The 18,231-nt window shown below is 31.8% G+C and overlaps 2 protein-coding genes across 2 annotated transcripts; both read right to left on the bottom strand.

The window, feature by feature from the left end:
- Positions 1 to 2,807: 2,807 nt before the first annotated feature.
- Positions 2,808 to 7,129, bottom strand: LOC132311949 (protein IQ-DOMAIN 3). The gene is made up of 6 exons (XM_059810125.1): positions 6,958 to 7,129; positions 6,072 to 6,155; positions 5,589 to 5,987; positions 5,146 to 5,373; positions 4,830 to 4,949; positions 2,808 to 3,821 (listed from the first exon to the last, which is right to left on the bottom strand). Exons 2-6 carry the CDS (start codon positions 6,144 to 6,146, stop codon positions 3,090 to 3,092), a joined length of 1,554 nt encoding a protein of 517 aa, XP_059666108.1. The 5' UTR covers positions 6,147 to 6,155; positions 6,958 to 7,129; the 3' UTR covers positions 2,808 to 3,089.
- Positions 7,130 to 11,152: 4,023 nt separating this feature from the next.
- On the bottom strand, positions 11,153 to 13,972 carry LOC132314916 (uncharacterized). The gene is made up of 2 exons (XM_059813687.1): positions 13,711 to 13,972; positions 11,153 to 11,256 (listed from the first exon to the last, which is right to left on the bottom strand). The coding sequence occupies exons 1-2, from the start codon at positions 13,970 to 13,972 to the stop codon at positions 11,153 to 11,155; spliced, it is 366 nt and encodes a 121-aa protein (XP_059669670.1).
- Between the last annotated feature and the right edge of the window lie 4,259 nt (positions 13,973 to 18,231).

The following is an 18,231-nucleotide window of genomic DNA, read 5'->3' as shown; positions in this document are numbered from 1 at the left end:
TATGAAAAAATGTTGTAGTTTCTTGCTCCATGTCGAATCTCAAAGTCTTGGAACTTATGAACGCAAGTAGGATGGATTGTTGTTGATAGTCGAATACAATATAACTTCTAAAAATTAATAATATTAGGATTACGTAAAATTTATTAATTAAGTGAGATATTGATTTATCGATAAATTAATAAGTTATTCATTTAATAAGATATTTTATATACATTATTTATTTATTTTTAAATATTTAGTTTTTCAATAGTCGTAAAGATTTAATACATTATTCTCATTTAATCAATTAAGATTTAATGTATTGCACTCATGTAATCAATTAAAGATACATTTAACCAAGTAAAGATTCAATTTATTGTACTTAATACTTAATAAACTAAAAATTCAATATATTGTACTCATCTAATCAGTTAAAGATACATCTAACCAACCAAAGATGAAATGTATTGTACTTACTATTTAATAAAGTAAAATTCAATGTATTGTACTTATTTAATCAAATACATGCAATGTATTATAGTCACTCCTATATGTATTTCTTACCAAATTATTAATTTATGTAATAAGTGGAACATATACAAACCTATAAGGGAATTTTTGAAATATATTATTTTATAAATTTAACGAAATTATTAATTTAGTACCTTGGTCCAAGTCGTGACCGACATAAGTTATTATTTAAAAGAGATTATTAATTTATAAATGTTACATTGTATATTTAGAATTGTGTTACACTGTTATATAGGAGCCGAATTCGTCCTAAAACGTGGGATCAAACATAGTGCATTTACTTGCACCGGTGATACCCGTCATCTATGTTATCAATCAATTATATTCTGTCACATAAGAAAAAGTGTATTTATTTAGTGGTCATATGTAAGAAGGGTCATTTAACTCATTTGTCTCACATCAAATTCGGATGAGAAATTGATTAAGTATAAATAGGTGGGTATGTAGTACTACTCAACAACTTGATCTTTTAGGTAAATAGGCAAGCGTCCATCTGTTACAGTTAGTATCAAAGCCAGACTAATTTTTGATTTGGTGTCACGTCAAGTGTCTGACCCAAAAGACATCCGGATGAGCCACCTCGTATAGGTAAGGTGATCCAAGTGCAACAAGAGCGTTGTGAGTTTAGATGGGGGAAAATGTAAGAAGGGTTCTTTGTTCCACGTCAGATTCGAATGAAAAAGTAATTAGATATAAATAGGTGAGTATGTAACATTACCTAACAATTTAATTTAATTTTATTAATCAATGAATAAGCATCCATTTGTGTCAGCATTTAATTAGTTACCATGAGATTCAACATGGTGAGATCGATGTAGACCGCATTTACATACATCCTATGGAATAATGCGCTCAGTACACCGAACTAATCAAAGCCACGCTGGTATACCTACTTCATCCTATGGCTGGGATGCATTAATCAGTAAACATACAGATTAGTATAATTTTCACAATTTTCAATGTAATAAATAATACTTCCATGTGATCGAGTCTGCCGTAAGGTCCTACAGTTTTCAACGAATGGTATGTGGATAAAAGTATGAAGTAAGGTCCTCGTAGGTGGGACGACACATGGACCATGGTAAGTGTGGAATTCATAACTACCTTTACCCTTTTCCTCCTACCCACTCTACAACTCAATGAGCCAACCTGACGCATTTACTCTTCGACATCATTATTCCCAATAAATGCCTTCTCATCTGCGGTGTTATGCTTCAGGCCCACTACAGCTAATTTTCAGAACAAAATATGTTTGAGTCGAATTGTATTGTTTTAAACAGTACATAACACTTTCAAAATTTGGGCTAAAACTTGGAATCAAAAAAACTTGTTCTGGCTTATTCCACAAATTTTTTTAGGGCAAATCAACTCTGAACTTGCCCTAGTCTCTCTCTCTCTCTCTACAACTGCAAACTACAAAATCTACAAGGATTAGAAGTCCCGCCTCCATCTCTATTCTCGTTCTCAACTCTGAACTTGCCCTAGTCTCTCTCTCTCTCTCTGCCCCGCCTCCACCTCTATTCTCATTCTCAACTTTGAACTTTGTTACAAACCAAATTTCCCCAACCCAAATTCGATCCCTTCCAAACAACCACCAAAACCAAATTTCCTCACATCCCACCAATTCAAAATATTGTGTATTTCAAAGTTTTGGATTTATGCTATGTTTTATCTAATTACTCTCATCTACAGAGCCGATTTTTCATAACCCATTTATGATTTCCCATAACTAAGCTCTGATTTAGGGTTCTGTAGAACAGATTGTTCAAAAAATCAAAACCCATATCTTTCAGTTTCCATGTTCCAGTTCTGGTTCGCCGTTCGCAAGCTTCAGCCGCTCTCTCAACTCTCAAGCTTGCCCCCTCTCTCTGCAACTGCTAACCTGTGTGTATGGGTTTTGTTTTAATTTTTTTTCTAAATCAACTAATCAAGGTCTGTAATTATCTTGTTTTGCAAACTAATCAAGCTCTGTAATTAATTAATTTTAATCATTCCAAGAAATAAAATTAATTTCTATTCCAAAATTTTCATTCCAAATTTTCGTCCCAAACATGTTTTGTTTTCGTTTCAGACACCACACTACAAAACACTTAATCTATTCTAAGCTAAGCTAAAATACTTTCCAAACCGCCCTTAGCGTCTCCCCATAAAAATCTGATTGCACCAATGAATGGTATATATATACATATAACAAAAAAAAAAACGAAAAAAGAATGGGGCACCACCAGGAAAGGAAAAGAAAACCAAAACAGTTAACAAGCCATCACAATCAGAACATAACCCCCATAGGAAGACAATGGACAGAAATTTATCTGTTACATAAACTAATTTCATTCCCAAACCAGTCCCTAATACATAACAATTGACTTTTCTAACAATACAAGTGTTTGAAGAAAAAGAAGAGAACACAAAGATTGAAGTAAATAACAAATAACCCATCAATTATTAATATTCCATTTGCACCTGTAACAAGAGCTAGCAGTGGTTGAAGAAGAACGAATCAAGTGTCAGTGCCTTTAATTCACTCCTCTTCATTTGCATCTATCTAAACTTGTACACTTCTATTGGCAGTTCCTGCACTAACTAGTCCCTCCATTGTCAACTTTCTCTTCCTTGAGCGCACTAACATCCTTAACGGGGTTTGTTTCCATCTTCGGGGGACCAGAGTGCCTGCGTGGCCAAGCTGGGGAAGACGGGAATGAGAGCCGCTTCTTTGCAGAAACTGTCGAATCCTTCTCTGGCGTCCCGTTATTTTCGAATCCCGATGGGCTCGACAACCGGGACTTGGCTTTTGCTGACTTTGTGGGTGCCATGTAACTTGGAAATGCAGGTGAGCTTGCAAGGCTCTCGTCGTCCCTCACTGATGACCCTGCAATGCTGTGCCTCCTGTACCTCTCCGACTGGGCACTTAGCATGCTCCTCGAGTCGTCATCCGTGCCACACACACTCACCTTTGAACTTGCTGGCCTCATTTTTCCTGATACTGGTGATGGTGTCGGAACCTTGGAAGTGGGAGTCGAAGGTGATTGGCGGCTGGGAGGACGGCTCTGTTTTTGGCCAGTTGGAGAAGGCTTGTTGTCAAGGTTGAGATCGCGACGAGAATAAGATTTTGTGATTTCTCCAACAGAAATGGCACGGCTGGTTGCGCTTTTTATAGAGGCATGGTCACTGTTAAGTTCTTTGTCGACTGTGCTTCTATTTTCCCATGGCCGGGCTGCCATCCATCTCTCTAACCAGCTCCATCCCCAGTGGGGATTGACCGGATCCATGAATGTCGGATTAGCAGATTTTGAATTGTTCTTCCACGTTTGCTGTTGTAGAAAGATTAAATCCATGTTAGTTTCAAGAGCATCTTCCATTCAACATGGAGAAAGAACATCTTCAGCATCAACAATTTTCCTGTCATTCTCTTTTTTTTTTTTAAAAAAAAAAACATGGTGGGCCTATTTGGTACTCCTAAAAGCTAGATACAGGTGAACATTAGCATCTCTCACATATCCTATGAGAGTGGAAGTGTTATTACACTGGGTTAAAAAAATTGATATTGGAGAATTAAGTCGCTCTTATAATCTCCTTTATAAAGCATGATCATGAAAATTTAAAAAATTAAGATCAGGGCTATAAAGCTTCCACTATCTGTCAGCTCAAGTGGTATCTCCTGCCACTGCCAGAGGTGCAGGGTTCAAGTTCTAAATAGAAATTCAGGTATGTGTTGTAAAAGACAAGGCTCATTTCAATGCGATACGAGAAGTACATAGGACTTATTTGAAAGTTATATATATCACGAAGGATCAATTCAATTATCATGGGAGTTTTACTTAATAAAGAGACCCAGCTCCACTTAATACTATTACAAAATCTTCAACCCTCAACCTCTATCAATGACGATATTTCAATGCCAACCCTAGTCCACTTAACCAAGTAGTTTCATGGGGTTTTTGAATTTATAAGATTTGCAACAATTCAACTTATAATTTTGTATCTAGCATGGGAAAATGGAGAATATGCAACTATTTTCCATATCTAAATCCATTATGATACATGGCCTTAAAATTGTGCATATTGAAAGATTAATTAGTATTCATCTTCAAAGAATCTTAGTATTACAAAATAGAATAAAATAAAGAGAAGGATAATAAGATGTAACACATTACTTGTAGTTTTTTCCCCCCTTATACTATTTAAGGCACAAACAAATTGTATGTGCCTCCTCACCAATCAAAACTCAGAAATTTACTAATTTAGCATAGCAAATAATTTTGAGAAAATTATCACGAAAACATTGGATGAAGTTATGCAGAACAAGAATAGTTCTGTACCTGGTGGGAGTATGCATAAGCCAATGCTCTTTCCCTTCTTATAGCAGCCTCCTGCTTGCTCTGTAGCTTTGCTTCAATTTGCTCCTTGGATTTGCTACTATCGTCCCAATTTTCGCCACTCTGTTGAAAATATATCTTTAAAAATATTTTCTCAAATTTGGCCAAAATTAAGCAATTCAAATTATTAAGCTTTGTGCTAGGCTAGGTCTGTAGAAATACTCAAATATATATATTATATATATCATGGAATGAACCATGAACATGATGGCAGAGCAGAAGAGTTAACAAAATATAGAAGTGTCAACAGGTCACTCACAGAAATTCGCAACTTCTCAAACTCTTTCTCATGCTTCTGTTGTAGCTGTCTCTGGAGAGCTTGGTTCTCCTCCGTCATTCTGATCCTCCTTGCACGGATCTGAGATTGCACACGAGCCAGAGTCTGCATGCATCGTAAGGTGGTTGTTGCCTGACGCTTGACAGAATGCCCTTGTAGCATAGATTTCAACCTCACCAGTCCTCTCAAAGCCCGCAATGCTCTCCTTGCCTGGAAAACAATGAACCCCAAAAAAGAAACATCTTCTAATCACAGCTCATTTGCTCATGAGTGACTTTCCACAGCAGGGCTGTGATTATAAATTATTATTTACTCCTATGTCCTATCCAAGGTTATTTTTTTAAAAAAAATACCTATTTCTATCTTCTGTGAACATTTCAATTAGATGATGGAAACAATCATTCTCACACAGGAAAATAAAATACCAAGTATCCACGGAATGCCGTTTGAATCATGATTGCTGCTACTTCCTCCTTTGATTTACCGGAGTAATGAGCAGTGGATGTGAGCCGAACAACCTCCGCAGCAGCCTGAGCGGCTGCAACTGCTGCCTCCGCAGCCACGGCAGTGGCCAGTGCAACAGAATATGCATGCTTGCTCTGCTCATTCTCTGCTTCTGCAACAGAATATGCATGCTTGCTCTGCTCATTCTCGGCTTCTGCATTAGAATACGTACGCTTGCTCCGCTCATTCTCAGCTTCTGCTAATTTCACCTCCTCGATGGGAGGAGGAGAAGGGATGGCCGTGGCAGTTTCTGCAGGTGCAGAATCCAGATCCAAGCTCTTGCGTTTCCCAAACCATTTTCTCTTTGATTTAGGAGTTTTCTGGTAATAAATTACACAATGTTCATCACAACTTGACAGAAATCACAAATATATATATATATGAAAGTTGAAATCATCCAAAACCTTATCTTTCTTCTCCTTGGGATCAGGACTCAGGACTTTCTTAACCGCAGAAAGCCAACTGCCTTTCTTCCCCATTTCTTACATCTTGTAAAAACAAAACCAAGCCAAATGAGATCATAAAACAACTTGTAAAAACAAAAGCCAATCCATTGAAATTACAACGCAAATGAGATCATATAAACAACTTTTCTGACATTTATTAAGAAACCCTATCAACTAAAATGTCACTTAAAGAATTGCATTTCCAATATAAGATATAAACCATAAACTTCAATAAATTGTATGCTGCTGAGATTAAACTTACCCAGTTACACAATTCTAATTAAACCATTATTTTTGTTTAAGAAATTCAAATATTAATGACAGATCTATAATAATACAACCCATAAAATGTCCCCTATCATTTTGAATGAGAAAATGTGAGGTAAAAACAAAAAAAAAAAGTATAGATAATTCCCATTCCATAAAAAAATAAATAAATAAATAAATAAACACAGACACACACACACACAAACTTTCCAAAACTTGTCCAATTCATTATACAAACAACAAAGGGTATCACAGCCAATGTTTATAAATCAAACCCAGTCCAATTTTTCGTATTTTAAGAACATTAGAGAGAGAGAAACCACAAAACGGTGTTGAAAAATGAAAGCCAATACTATCTTTGGAATTCAACACATAGTTCAAACACCAAATTGGTGCAAAACCCAGATGTTTGGATTGCAAGATCTTCAAACAAAAACAGGAAACCGAGTCCATATTTTCCAATTTGAGAAACTTCATTAGAGAGAGAGAGAGAATGGAAGAGATGTGAAAAGAAGAAAAAAAAAATTGTAATTTTTGCTGTTTCAAATTCATTGGCAAGAGATAACAATATGCATACCTGCAACTAGAAATTGCCAGATCTCTGCAAGTTTAGATCTTTCCTTTCTCTCTGTCCAAACAAGCCAACAAAAAAAATATCAAAGGACTTGAAATCACGGGTCTCTGAAGAATATGAAGAGAGAGAGAAAAATCAGATATGGTCAAATCTTTGCTAAAGAAAACTTACAAAGTTTGAGAGATGAGGAAGCAAAGAATCACGAGAAGGGTATTATTGGAATTTAGAAATTTTGAACGAGTGGGGCCCACGGATTCTCAGTACCGTTTTCTAACAACACGACAGCAAACAACCTCGCAACCTTGCCGTTTTTCACTTTTCCCAAAACAACTGTAGTTTAATAAATATGAATCTCGTGTTACATTAACTACGACGGTTTAAGTTAGGACCAATAATTGGAAGGCACGTCAGAGTAATCAACACATTTTATTTTTCTTAGTAATATAAAATAAAATGGTTTGATTGGACGGATATTTAATATTTTGTTTTTTTGTTGTGTTAATATTTTGTACAAAATATTTTTCTAAGGGTAATATTGTATTTGTAGAATATCATCCCACTTGTTTCATTTTAAAACAGAATCACGACTAAACTAGTGGACCTATTTAATCCAAGTTTGATTTATTTATAGTACGTACTTAGCATTTCATGTGGATCAGAACAAAACAAAATAATAATTTCTATAAAAGAAAATTGATCTAAAGCACTTGGCAAAGAAAGGATGGTCCATCATCAGGTATAATCTTTATCTCGTGATTTTATTTTAAGGGTACTAAAAAATAAAAAGTTGAAATGAATGAAAGAAAAATGAAATTTTCAACATACATTTTATTAGCATGAACTATTTTTTAAGGAAGTTGTGAAATATTACCATTTCATGATTCAAAAAAAAAAAAAAAAAAAAGTACTACTGTAAATTCATAAAAAATCAAAAATTAAAATTTTGTTAGTGTTTGCTGTAAGATTTTACAAAAAGAAAGTTAGTTATAAAAAAATATTTCTTTCTTCAAAATTTTCTTTTTCATGCTATTCAACCCTTATAAATGTTTATAAATTTTTTTTTTTTTTTTGAACCTTTTTACTATTTTCATTGTTCACAATCCTTATTATGTGATCTAAGATCTGATATATATTGGTTTAATTTACATAAAATTAATGATACAATGCTTGTGAGTTATATGATACAGAGTATCACAACTCTTTGGAAGAGACCATTAATATATATATTTTTTCTTTTCGAAATGTACTTCAATCAAAAATTATTTATTTATTTATTTATTTTTTCTAAAACATTATCGAATAACTTAGTTCATCGTTATAACAACTTCCCTTCAAACGGAGTGTGAAGAAAAGGAGGAAAATCTTCTGACCGACCTCCTTTGGTATAACCATTATGGCTTTTACTTCTCCACCTCAAAGACTACCTATAAAAAGAGGGACACAAATATTAGATATACATGTATACATACATACATATACACAGAGTATCACAACTCTTGGAAAGAGACCATTAATAATTTTTTTTGTTTTTTTTTTTTTTTGAAATGAACTCCAATCAAATGTGATTTTTTATTTTTTTTATTTATTTTTTGTCGAAACATTATGGAATAGCCTAGTTGATCGTTCAACAACTTCCCTTCAAAAGAAAGAAAATCTTCTGACCGTCCTCCTTTGGTATTAACTATTCTTGCTTTTACTTCTCCGCCTCGAAGACTACCTATAAAATGGGGGGGACACAAATACTGATATACATGTGTGCATATCTATATATATATATATTGTTGTGCATATCACGTTGTTGTGTCTAGGCCCTAGGGCTATCACGTTGTTGTATCTAGGGCAATAGACTCCACTTGGTCACTGATGGAAGACTCCTTAAATAAGAGGATAATGTGGGATCATGTTCGTTAATGGTAGCAACTAGCAACCCATATCCTTATTTATATCAAAATATTATTAGATCAGATAATGTTCCAAAGAGATAGGCATGCTTTGGTAGGTCATATTAATGACATCACATCTTACTTCATTTCCTCACATACAGACATCAAATAAAACCCCTTTTGTATAAAAATTTGTGCACAAAATATCTCTCTTATTTACAGTACATAATTTCTCAACATCTGAAAAATATGTAAAAACTATTTCAAGGTATCTCTTGATGGTCAATTTTGACCAAACCTTCTTTAAAGTTCCAAAATACTCTTTTTCTTTGTCCACAAAGAGTTTTTGTTTTTTTTATTTTGTCTTAAGGATATTTTAGGTATTTTAATAGTCAAAAAAATATTCTTATTCACTCAATTTGAAAAATGCGTGATTTTTATTTTTTTATTTTTTAACACCAGGGTGGTTTTAGCACATGGTACGTAAATCGCCTTTTTATTTTTTTATTTAAATTGGATAAGAGTCCCTCTAGAAATTGTTGTGCATCACCCTTATTAATGCATTGAATTCTAATGTGAGTTTCACATCATGCAAAGACTTTATTTTCCAATATTACTAATGACATGATATTAATAATTGGTTAAATATTAATACATGATGAGAATAAAATAATTTGAAATTGACCAACCAATCAAGATAACTGTGAGTCCCTTTTTCAAAACCTAGAATACAGGAGGTAAATATGACGACTTTGTCATTCAGTTAGTGAATGATGATCACGATCCCTCTAATTCAAATATTAGTGATCGACATTCGTGTAACCAACCTAATCCCGAGATGACAATAAATACTATCGTGTGACAATTAATGAGGTACGGGACAAAATTCTCAAATATTCAATACAGATTTATTTTTTTTGTTATACGATTTCAAGCACTGACTTAAATGTTAAAGGGTCATCGGTCGACACCTCACTGATGACATAATTTTTATTGTTTTCCAGATAAATACCGTCATTCCGAGCCTCAAAGATTTTGACATTAACAATATGTTAAAAAAAAAAAAAAAGTTTTATTAATGACATTTCGTTTTTTGGGACCGACATGATTGTGAGTGCTGTGAGAAAACAGATGGTTATGTAGGCATTAAAGGGGAGGGTCATAATATGTAGGCATTAAAGTGGAGGGTCATAATGAAGGGGGGGTATTGCTTCATAATGAATTTCACATGATTCTTTACCGTTACCTCTCCCATTAAATTTAGGTCCTCCCTTTCAGTCACCCTTTGTAGGTCATTGTACTGTTTACACTTTAAATGCTTTACTTGTTAGTTACTTACAAATTTTGCAAAGTCTACTCGTCCCAATTGGCCTGTCCCACCCCATATATGGATAGGGAGAGTGTTGACTAATAAGAGCACAGTAACCACTCGACAATTTAAAATTTTCTATTATATGGTCCAAAGTTGTTTCCCATCAATTACAAGTGATGTTTGAGTCGATTCAAAGTCTATCATATCTTAATCAGTTACACGTGATATATGAGTCGATCCAAAGTTATCAAGTTTTGATCGTTATAAGGTCCTCCCACCATCGGGATAGACACGTAAATAAATATCACAAGATTAGTTACACCATTTTTAATAACTTAAGCTTTTAGAGAAATAGTAATTAACATGATAATAGTAATATAAATGCCACACGGGTTCCAGTTTGACATGCGAGCTTATCTCTCCTACTTGAATGTTATATATATATATATATATATATATTGATGAAGGATTTATATATTTAAGTTACACCCACTTTTAGAGTAAATGGTGATTAACATGGTAACATATTAGATCAAAAAAATGCCACACGTGATTGGAGAATATTTTCTTAAAGGTGCATTCGGCTGCATGGAATTGGAGACTTGTGGGATTTGAAAAAAACAATTAAGAAAATTGAATGAAATTTTTATAAAATTCCATTAATTTCAATTCCAATACTCTAATTTTATGTAACTGAACACAGTGAATTAAATTTCAATGATAATAACATAACTAAAAGACACCTATTCTAAAAAATTTCAGACTTCTTCTCTTTCAAAAGGCGGCAGCAACTTGAAGAAACATCAATATACTCACTCTGTCAACCTGCTCTTAACTCTGAGTATCATACTTCCCACAACATGTAACACTGAAACTCTAAACAATAATCAAATTTAAAATTTCATGATGAATGTTCTTGAACTACAGATGTAATGAACTAACAAAATATAAAAGCATATATATTTTTATACAACAAATTCTTAGGAGTTTTCCTTCATGCGCCTCAATAATCAGGGATGGAGGCGAAACGATAGCCTTGGGCACCCCTCCATGAATAATATGCAATTCGAGTCTCGTAAAATCCTCCAGCCATTAGTTGGTTCAGTACTTAAACAGGCAGTTGCTCCAGCTACTGATAGGCAAGACAACTAACTAGAGCATGCATAACTACAGAGAGCTATTTGGTGGACTAAAATATGTAGGTTCCGAATCATAATAGTTCAGAACACACAGGATAAACACAAAACAAAAATCAGGGCCGTTGTTATATCAATCAAAACCGTGTTGTCATCTTTCTTATTACAAGGAACTTTTTATTGACATAAAGGGCGCATTCGCTGTAATAGCAGCGACAATGGCAGTAGGAGTGACAGTTGGCAATTTAGGTGCCGAACCTTCTCTCTATGTTACTCTCCTAAATTCGAAAGCAATTACAGACTTGCAGTTCACAACTCGGGTTGAGAACTTGTTGCACTTTCAGTTCAAAATTCATAATTACAGAGTACTTTTTTATCCACGTCGAATAAAAAATGAAGAGTTTCATGAATAAACAAGGTATTCAAGTGAAACCCATGTGATGCCATAGGCTATAGAATTGTAATGAATTAATTTTATAGAGTGCTTTGCACACAAAGTACTTTCAAATCCTGCTCTTCCTCCATGTTCTCTTAATTTAATACACACTTGCCAAAATACAAGTATATCAAACTAAAAGAATTATCAGTTATCATATTGTTAATTTACTTCTTTAGCAACTAGGGGTTGTTTTGGATGTTCCGAAATAATTGATCCCATTTCGTGTGCAGCATTTTGAAACACAAGCTCGTACTGTAATTCAAGGAACCAATAATACAGGCAGGTTTTGGTCAGGAATTTTTTATTTTTTATTTTAGTCAACAATGGTGGTGTCGGGCCTCTTTAGAGTACCCCATAATTCACCACCAAGTACATGCAATCCTCCCGTCCCACATGCACCGAGCAATTACTGAGAAAATTCCTAGGGTCAGGATTTCCTAGCTCAAAATCTTAAATTCAAAAAAGGGGCTACGTTCAATTAGTCAAAACTAACAATTTTAATTTAAAGAAAGGCAAACATGGAAGACATAGATATCTGTAAAACAGAGCCGATTGTATAATTAGCGATTCACTATTAAATAACACAACCAATAAATGAAAATGAGCTGGTTTACCTGGGAGGAAGGTGTTGGAAAAATATATGCTTAATGTGACTTTTAAGATATAACAACCCTTATACTAAAATGTCATGAGATAATTAACAATATGCTAAGAAATCATTAATTAAATATGCAACTCTATATTTAATTAAATATGCAAAATAAAGTAATAAAATAATAATAATATACAAGGAATGAACCTGGACCGAGGCTAGTATTGGATACTATGTCCTTAAGACAGATTCGCCCCGCTATGGTGCTAACGGACTCAGTGGCGTCTATCTCCCAGGATACAACGGTCTACATCCACCAGTAGCAGCACTACAAACTCGTGGATACGGCGAACCTCCTCCGTGTAATACTCTCTCTGACTCAAAAATGCATCTATATACTATATAAATACTGAATTGGGTGTAATCCGAACCAAATGGTTCGGACCAATCTTAATATTGCTCGATGAAATTGGATTAAGGTCTAAGTGGCTCGAACCACTTAACCTATGGTTTGAACCCACTTGGGTTAGGTTCAAGTCTAGAGAGGGAGAAAGAAGAAAATGGAAATGAACCACTTGCAAATGATCCAAATGGGGGTATTTATAGAAACAGAAATGCCTTTTCGGATTGGGTGCATCTCTTCATTATTGGACATAACCATTACAATAGGTTGCAATGGTTCACATGGTGTCTGTTCACCAATAGACACATCCATTCCAATAGGTTGCAATGGTTTACATGGTGTCTGTTCACCAATAGACACATCTATTCCAATAGGTTGCAATGTGCCTTTTCGAGTGGGTGCAATCATGGGTTATGATGGTTCGGAAAAAGGTGTAACCCTTTGAAAAAATTAAAAAGTGGTTTTTTAATTTAAAAGGTATAACCTTTTAGAAAAACTAAAATATGATTTTTTAATTTAAAAGGTGTAACCTTTTAGAAAAACTAAAAAGTAGTTTTTTAATTCAAAAAACCAACCACCCAAAAAACCCACTTATTTGTGAAACCCATTTAAATAAGTCTAGCCCAAAATTAGGCCCAATCCAAAATTCCAAAAAAGAATAATCTGGACTTTACAATTAGGCCCAAGCCCAAGCCCAAGCCCAAATCCTAAACTCAGCTTATTTATATTTCAATTTGTTTCAACATTTTTTCCACGTGGAACAAACACTTCTCACATTTTGCATACCCATTTACTCATTTAGGCTTATCAAAATACCACACTTTGGAGCTAATTTCTCATTCATTGGGAAACGGATTTCAGAAAGTAAATATATTACGTTCATCTCCTTGCGGAGAGAAACGCGCTTGTCTAGAGATCCGTAAAAAATTATTAGCGGAATCTATTTCAAATTTCATCCAAAGTTTATGTTTTTAATGCCCCCGTTTCCAACAGAAGGCGAGGATTCCAAGTCCTCGAAGGCCATAAGCTTGGGACAGTTCTCCTCCAATGTGACCTGTGAAGATGAAGAAGGATAGAAAGAGAAGCATGCATCCAAGACACAGCAGGAAAAGCGCGAGGGCAATGGATTTCAAAGGGATTTTATCAAAGGATTTCGGTGCAAATTCAAATCTACGGTCGTGTTGCCCACCACTACCATAATCATCATCATCACCAGCAAGACGACTGTATTGAACATGCCGCTTAGATGCCATTCCAGTAATTCCAACTCTTAAATGTTCACAATCTGTCGACAAACACCTGAAGCCTTCAAGTTAGAATCGTAGCATGCAGCTTCAAACATCAAATGAACATAAAGACATCAAATGCAGGATATGAATGAGAACATTATAATGCGGGTCATAAGTTATACGTGTGTTTCGTCCAACCATGTCTAGAACTTCAACAATAAAGTAAAACACACAGAGGAACACGAGAACATTCAATTAAAAAATGAATGCCAACGGTTCAACAGCAGAACAAAAACAGAATCGAGAAAATAAATAAATAAAATTGACACCATGAATAATCAGGACTTCGTAATTGGGAATAAATTGTGTCATTTGGGAGTTTTCACTAGAAAATCAAAGTTTTTAGTTGTTTCTAATTATCCAGTAGGATTTCCATCTTTTAACAATGACCCCAAGTTTATTGATGGATTTTTGCAATGTGTTCCAATACTAAAGCCGATTTACAATTTAGGGTTCTTGCCAGAATCTGAATGCAGCCGACTAGTAACTAAATCCGAACCCATGCTTGTTTGTGCATCATTTCATTTTCATATTCTCATTTCAAACACACGCACACACAATATCATGTTAAATTCGTTAATAGTATAACAGGCCATACACATTATATACCCTACCAATAATATTCATTTCTGAAATGAAATTGTATACCAAACATGCTGAAAAATCCTCTACCATAAGGCTCCGTTTGTTTCGGCGAAAAATATTTTTTCTTTTTCAGGTAAAATATTCTTTTATTTTTACTTTATCGGTGTTTGACAAAGGTTTACGTAGAGCTCGTATGAGAGTTGGTTTGACTGCCCTAATTATGGCAGAATATTTCAGAGATGTTAATGAACAAGACGTACTTCTATTTATTGACAATATCTTCCGTTTCGTCCAAGCAGGATCCGAAGTATCTGCCTTATTGGGTAGAATGCCTTCCATTGTGGGGTATCAACCCAGATTGAGGTCGAGTCCATCTGGCGGGGCATGTAAAATAACTTGCCAAAAATTGATAGATAAGTTATTTTTGGTAAATTTTAATATTTTTTTTCTTCCTAAATATTTTAGGACAACCAAACACCATAAAATAAAATAAAAATTTCTTAAAAATATTTTACGTCCAAACAAACGGACGGAGAATGACACGAGTAGGAATAAAAAACACAATTTCAAACTAAAACCCTAAAAACCCAAATCAGAAACAATATTAAGATCCATTATATATCTTAATCTAAGAATACAAATATGCAATCACTTTAGAGCCCTAAACACAAATTAATTATATATAAGAAACATTATGCATCTATAAATTAATGTATTATTCTAACCAAGAGGATCAATTACATGCAACGCAGCAAAAATTGAGTTCCATAGACATATTTATCACTGTAGTTTGTAGCTGCATTGCATCTTACCAGAACACACACACGCAAACATGTATGTAGACAATTACATAGATATATGTGTGTGTGTATATATATATTAAACCTGAGGAAGGTTGAAATTGTAAGAATCTAATAAAAATCTTACCTTGAGACGAAGAACAAATGAGGAAGCACGCATGAAAGACGAAATATCCCCCACACAGTGGGCCTCCTCTGGCACGAGGCATGACTTGGAAAGTCTTGTGTTGAAAATTGAAATCAAACAAGTGCCGCTAAGGTAAAACAAAATTTTCAACAAATTTGTTCTAATTTTTAATAAATTTATTTTATATTTTTAATAGGGAAAAAACACGTTTATTTTAGAATAACATTTACAAGCGTTAGTTGAAATTTAGAATAAATTTGTGAAATTTTTTATGTTAAGGAATGTGTAACTTTCACATTCTATGCATCTAGATATTTTAAAATTTTAAGGATATGTATCATAGATATGGACACCATGCGACATGAATACTTAAATATGCTAAATAAAATATATATATATTTATATATATATATCTATATTTATACTATTATTAAATGTGGAAAGAGTTTAAGTGTTTCAGTATTTCAGTATTTATTTATTTATCTATACTATTATTAAATGTGCAAAGGGTTTCAGTGTTTAAGTATTTCAGTATTTATTTATTTATATAAAAAAAAAGTTTATTAATTGATATAAATATAGTTTCTATAAAACTCTAAAATTACCTAATAAAATCAATCACAACAAAAAATATTTATTAATTGATATAAAAAGAATAGTTATTTTTTATGAATAATTATCACAATATAATTGGCCCGGCCCAGTTAGGGGAGGATACATGTCATCATTCTATTAATCCAAGAAGGTTCTTGGGTAAAATACAGAAGCTCTCTAAAGAGTTTCGGTATTTATTTATTTTTATAAAAAAATATTTATTAATTGATATAAAAAGAGTTTTTATCTATATCTATACTATTATTAAATGTGCAAATACTTTTAGTATTTATTTATTTATATATATATATATATATATATATATATTTATTAATTGGTATAAAAAGAGTTTTTATAAATAAAAAAAATCAATAAAATTCAAATTAACCTATTTATCTATTTATTACTATGATTTTTTTAATAAAAAAATCTAATTAGACAAAAATTATTAATATATAAAATATTTATTAATTAATATATAAAATAAATTAATTTTTCTAAAACTCTACCAGAAATTAGCTTTTATTATGAGTTTATAATAAAAGCTAATTAGGCAAGGACATATTTAAGGAAAATAAAATAATTTTTATCAAACTCTATCACAAATTAACTATTTTATTTTTAAAAAAATTCTATCACATTAAACAAAGATATATTTAAAGAGTGTCTATAAAACTCTACACAAATTACCTATTTATCTATTTACTATGAGACAAGTATTATTAATATAAAAAATTATTTATTAATTGATACAAAAAGAGGTTTTAAAATTGTTTATATAAAATTCTAATACAAATTACCTATTTATTTATTTATTATGAGTTCTCTAACGAAAGGAAATCTAATTAGACAATAATTATTAATATAAAAACTATTTATTAGTTGATATTAAAAAGAGTTTCTATGAAACTCTAACTCAAATTTCCTATTTATTTATTTATTATGAGTTTTTAATAAAATAAAATCTAATTAGACAAGAACTATTCAGATTAAAAATATTCTTTAACCGATATAAAAAATAAAATAATTTTTCTAAAACTCTACCACAAATTACCTTTTATTATGAGTTTTTTTTTTAATAAAAGGTAATCAAATTAGACAATAATTATTAATATATAAAAATATTTATTAATTCACATAAAAAGAGTTTTTAAAATATTTTCTATAAAACTCTAACACATATTACCTATTTATCTATTTATTATGAGTATTTTTAATAAAAAATATAATTAAACAAGAATATATTTAAAAAAATAAAAAAATTCTATAAAATCTACCACAGATCAGTATCACATTATTTATTTATTATAAGTTTTATAATAAAATAAAATCTAATTAGACAAGAATTTATTTAAACAAAATAAAATAATTTCTATAAAACTCTACCACAAATTTGTTATTTTATTTTTTATAAAATTCTATCACATATAACCTGTATTTATCTATTTATTATGAATATTTTTACAAAAATATATAAAAATATTTATTAATTCATATAAAAGGTGCTTTTAAAAGATTTTCCATAAAACTCTAACACATATTACCTATTTCTCTATTTATTATTAGTTATTTTAATAAAAGAAAGAATAATTAAACAAGAATATATTTTAAAAAAATAAAAAATTTCTATAAAATATATCACAAATTAGATGTTTTATTTTTATAAAACTCTATCACATTAATTATTTATTATGAGTTTTTTAATAAAAAAATCTAATTAGACATGAATATATTTAAACAAAATAAAATAATTTATATAAAACTCTACCACAAATTAGCTATATTATTTTCTATAAAAATCTATCACATATATCCCGTATTTATCTATTTATTATGAATATTTTTATAAAAAAATAAAATAATTTCTATAAAACTCTATCACAAATTATCTATTTTATTTTCTTTAAAACTTTGTCACATATAACATGTATTTATCTATTTATTATGAGTTTTTTAAAAAAAGGACATCTAATTAAACAATGATATATTTAAAGAAAAAAAAAAATTGAAAGAGTTTATGTAAAACTCTAACACAAATTACCTATTTATCCATTTATTATGAGTTTTTTAATAAAAGAAAATATAACTAGACAAGAATTACTAATATAAAAATATTT

The sequence above is a fragment of the Cornus florida genome, unplaced genomic scaffold (genome assembly GCF_030987335.1).
Source record: "Cornus florida cultivar Cherokee Brave unplaced genomic scaffold, ASM3098733v1 CherokeeBrave_3.0.0_Hap2_Chr06, whole genome shotgun sequence".
In the NCBI taxonomy this organism is placed as follows: Eukaryota; Viridiplantae; Streptophyta; class Magnoliopsida; order Cornales; family Cornaceae; genus Cornus; species Cornus florida.
This window is presented reverse-complemented; position numbering and strand designations above follow the sequence as displayed.

Excerpts from the sequence above, each read along its gene's own strand:
- LOC132311949 (XM_059810125.1), bottom strand. The coding sequence starts at position 6,146 with ATGGGGAAGAAAGGCAGTTGGCTTTCTGCGGTTAAGAAAGTCCTGAGT. Across the intron at positions 5,988-6,071 it reads CCAAGGAGAAGAAAGATAAG|AAAACTCCTAAATCAAAGAG; the intron begins GTTTTGGATGAT and ends ATTTATTACCAG. Across the intron at positions 3,822-4,829 it reads CTTATGCATACTCCCACCAG|CAAACGTGGAAGAACAATTC; the intron begins GTACAGAACTAT and ends TTTCTACAACAG.
- LOC132314916 (XM_059813687.1), bottom strand. The coding sequence starts at position 13,972 with ATGGCATCTAAGCGGCATGTTCAATACAGTCGTCTTGCTGGTGATGAT. Across the intron at positions 11,257-13,710 it reads ACTTGGAATCCTCGCCTTCT|TACTGAACCAACTAATGGCT; the intron begins GTTGGAAACGGG and ends TGCCTGTTTAAG.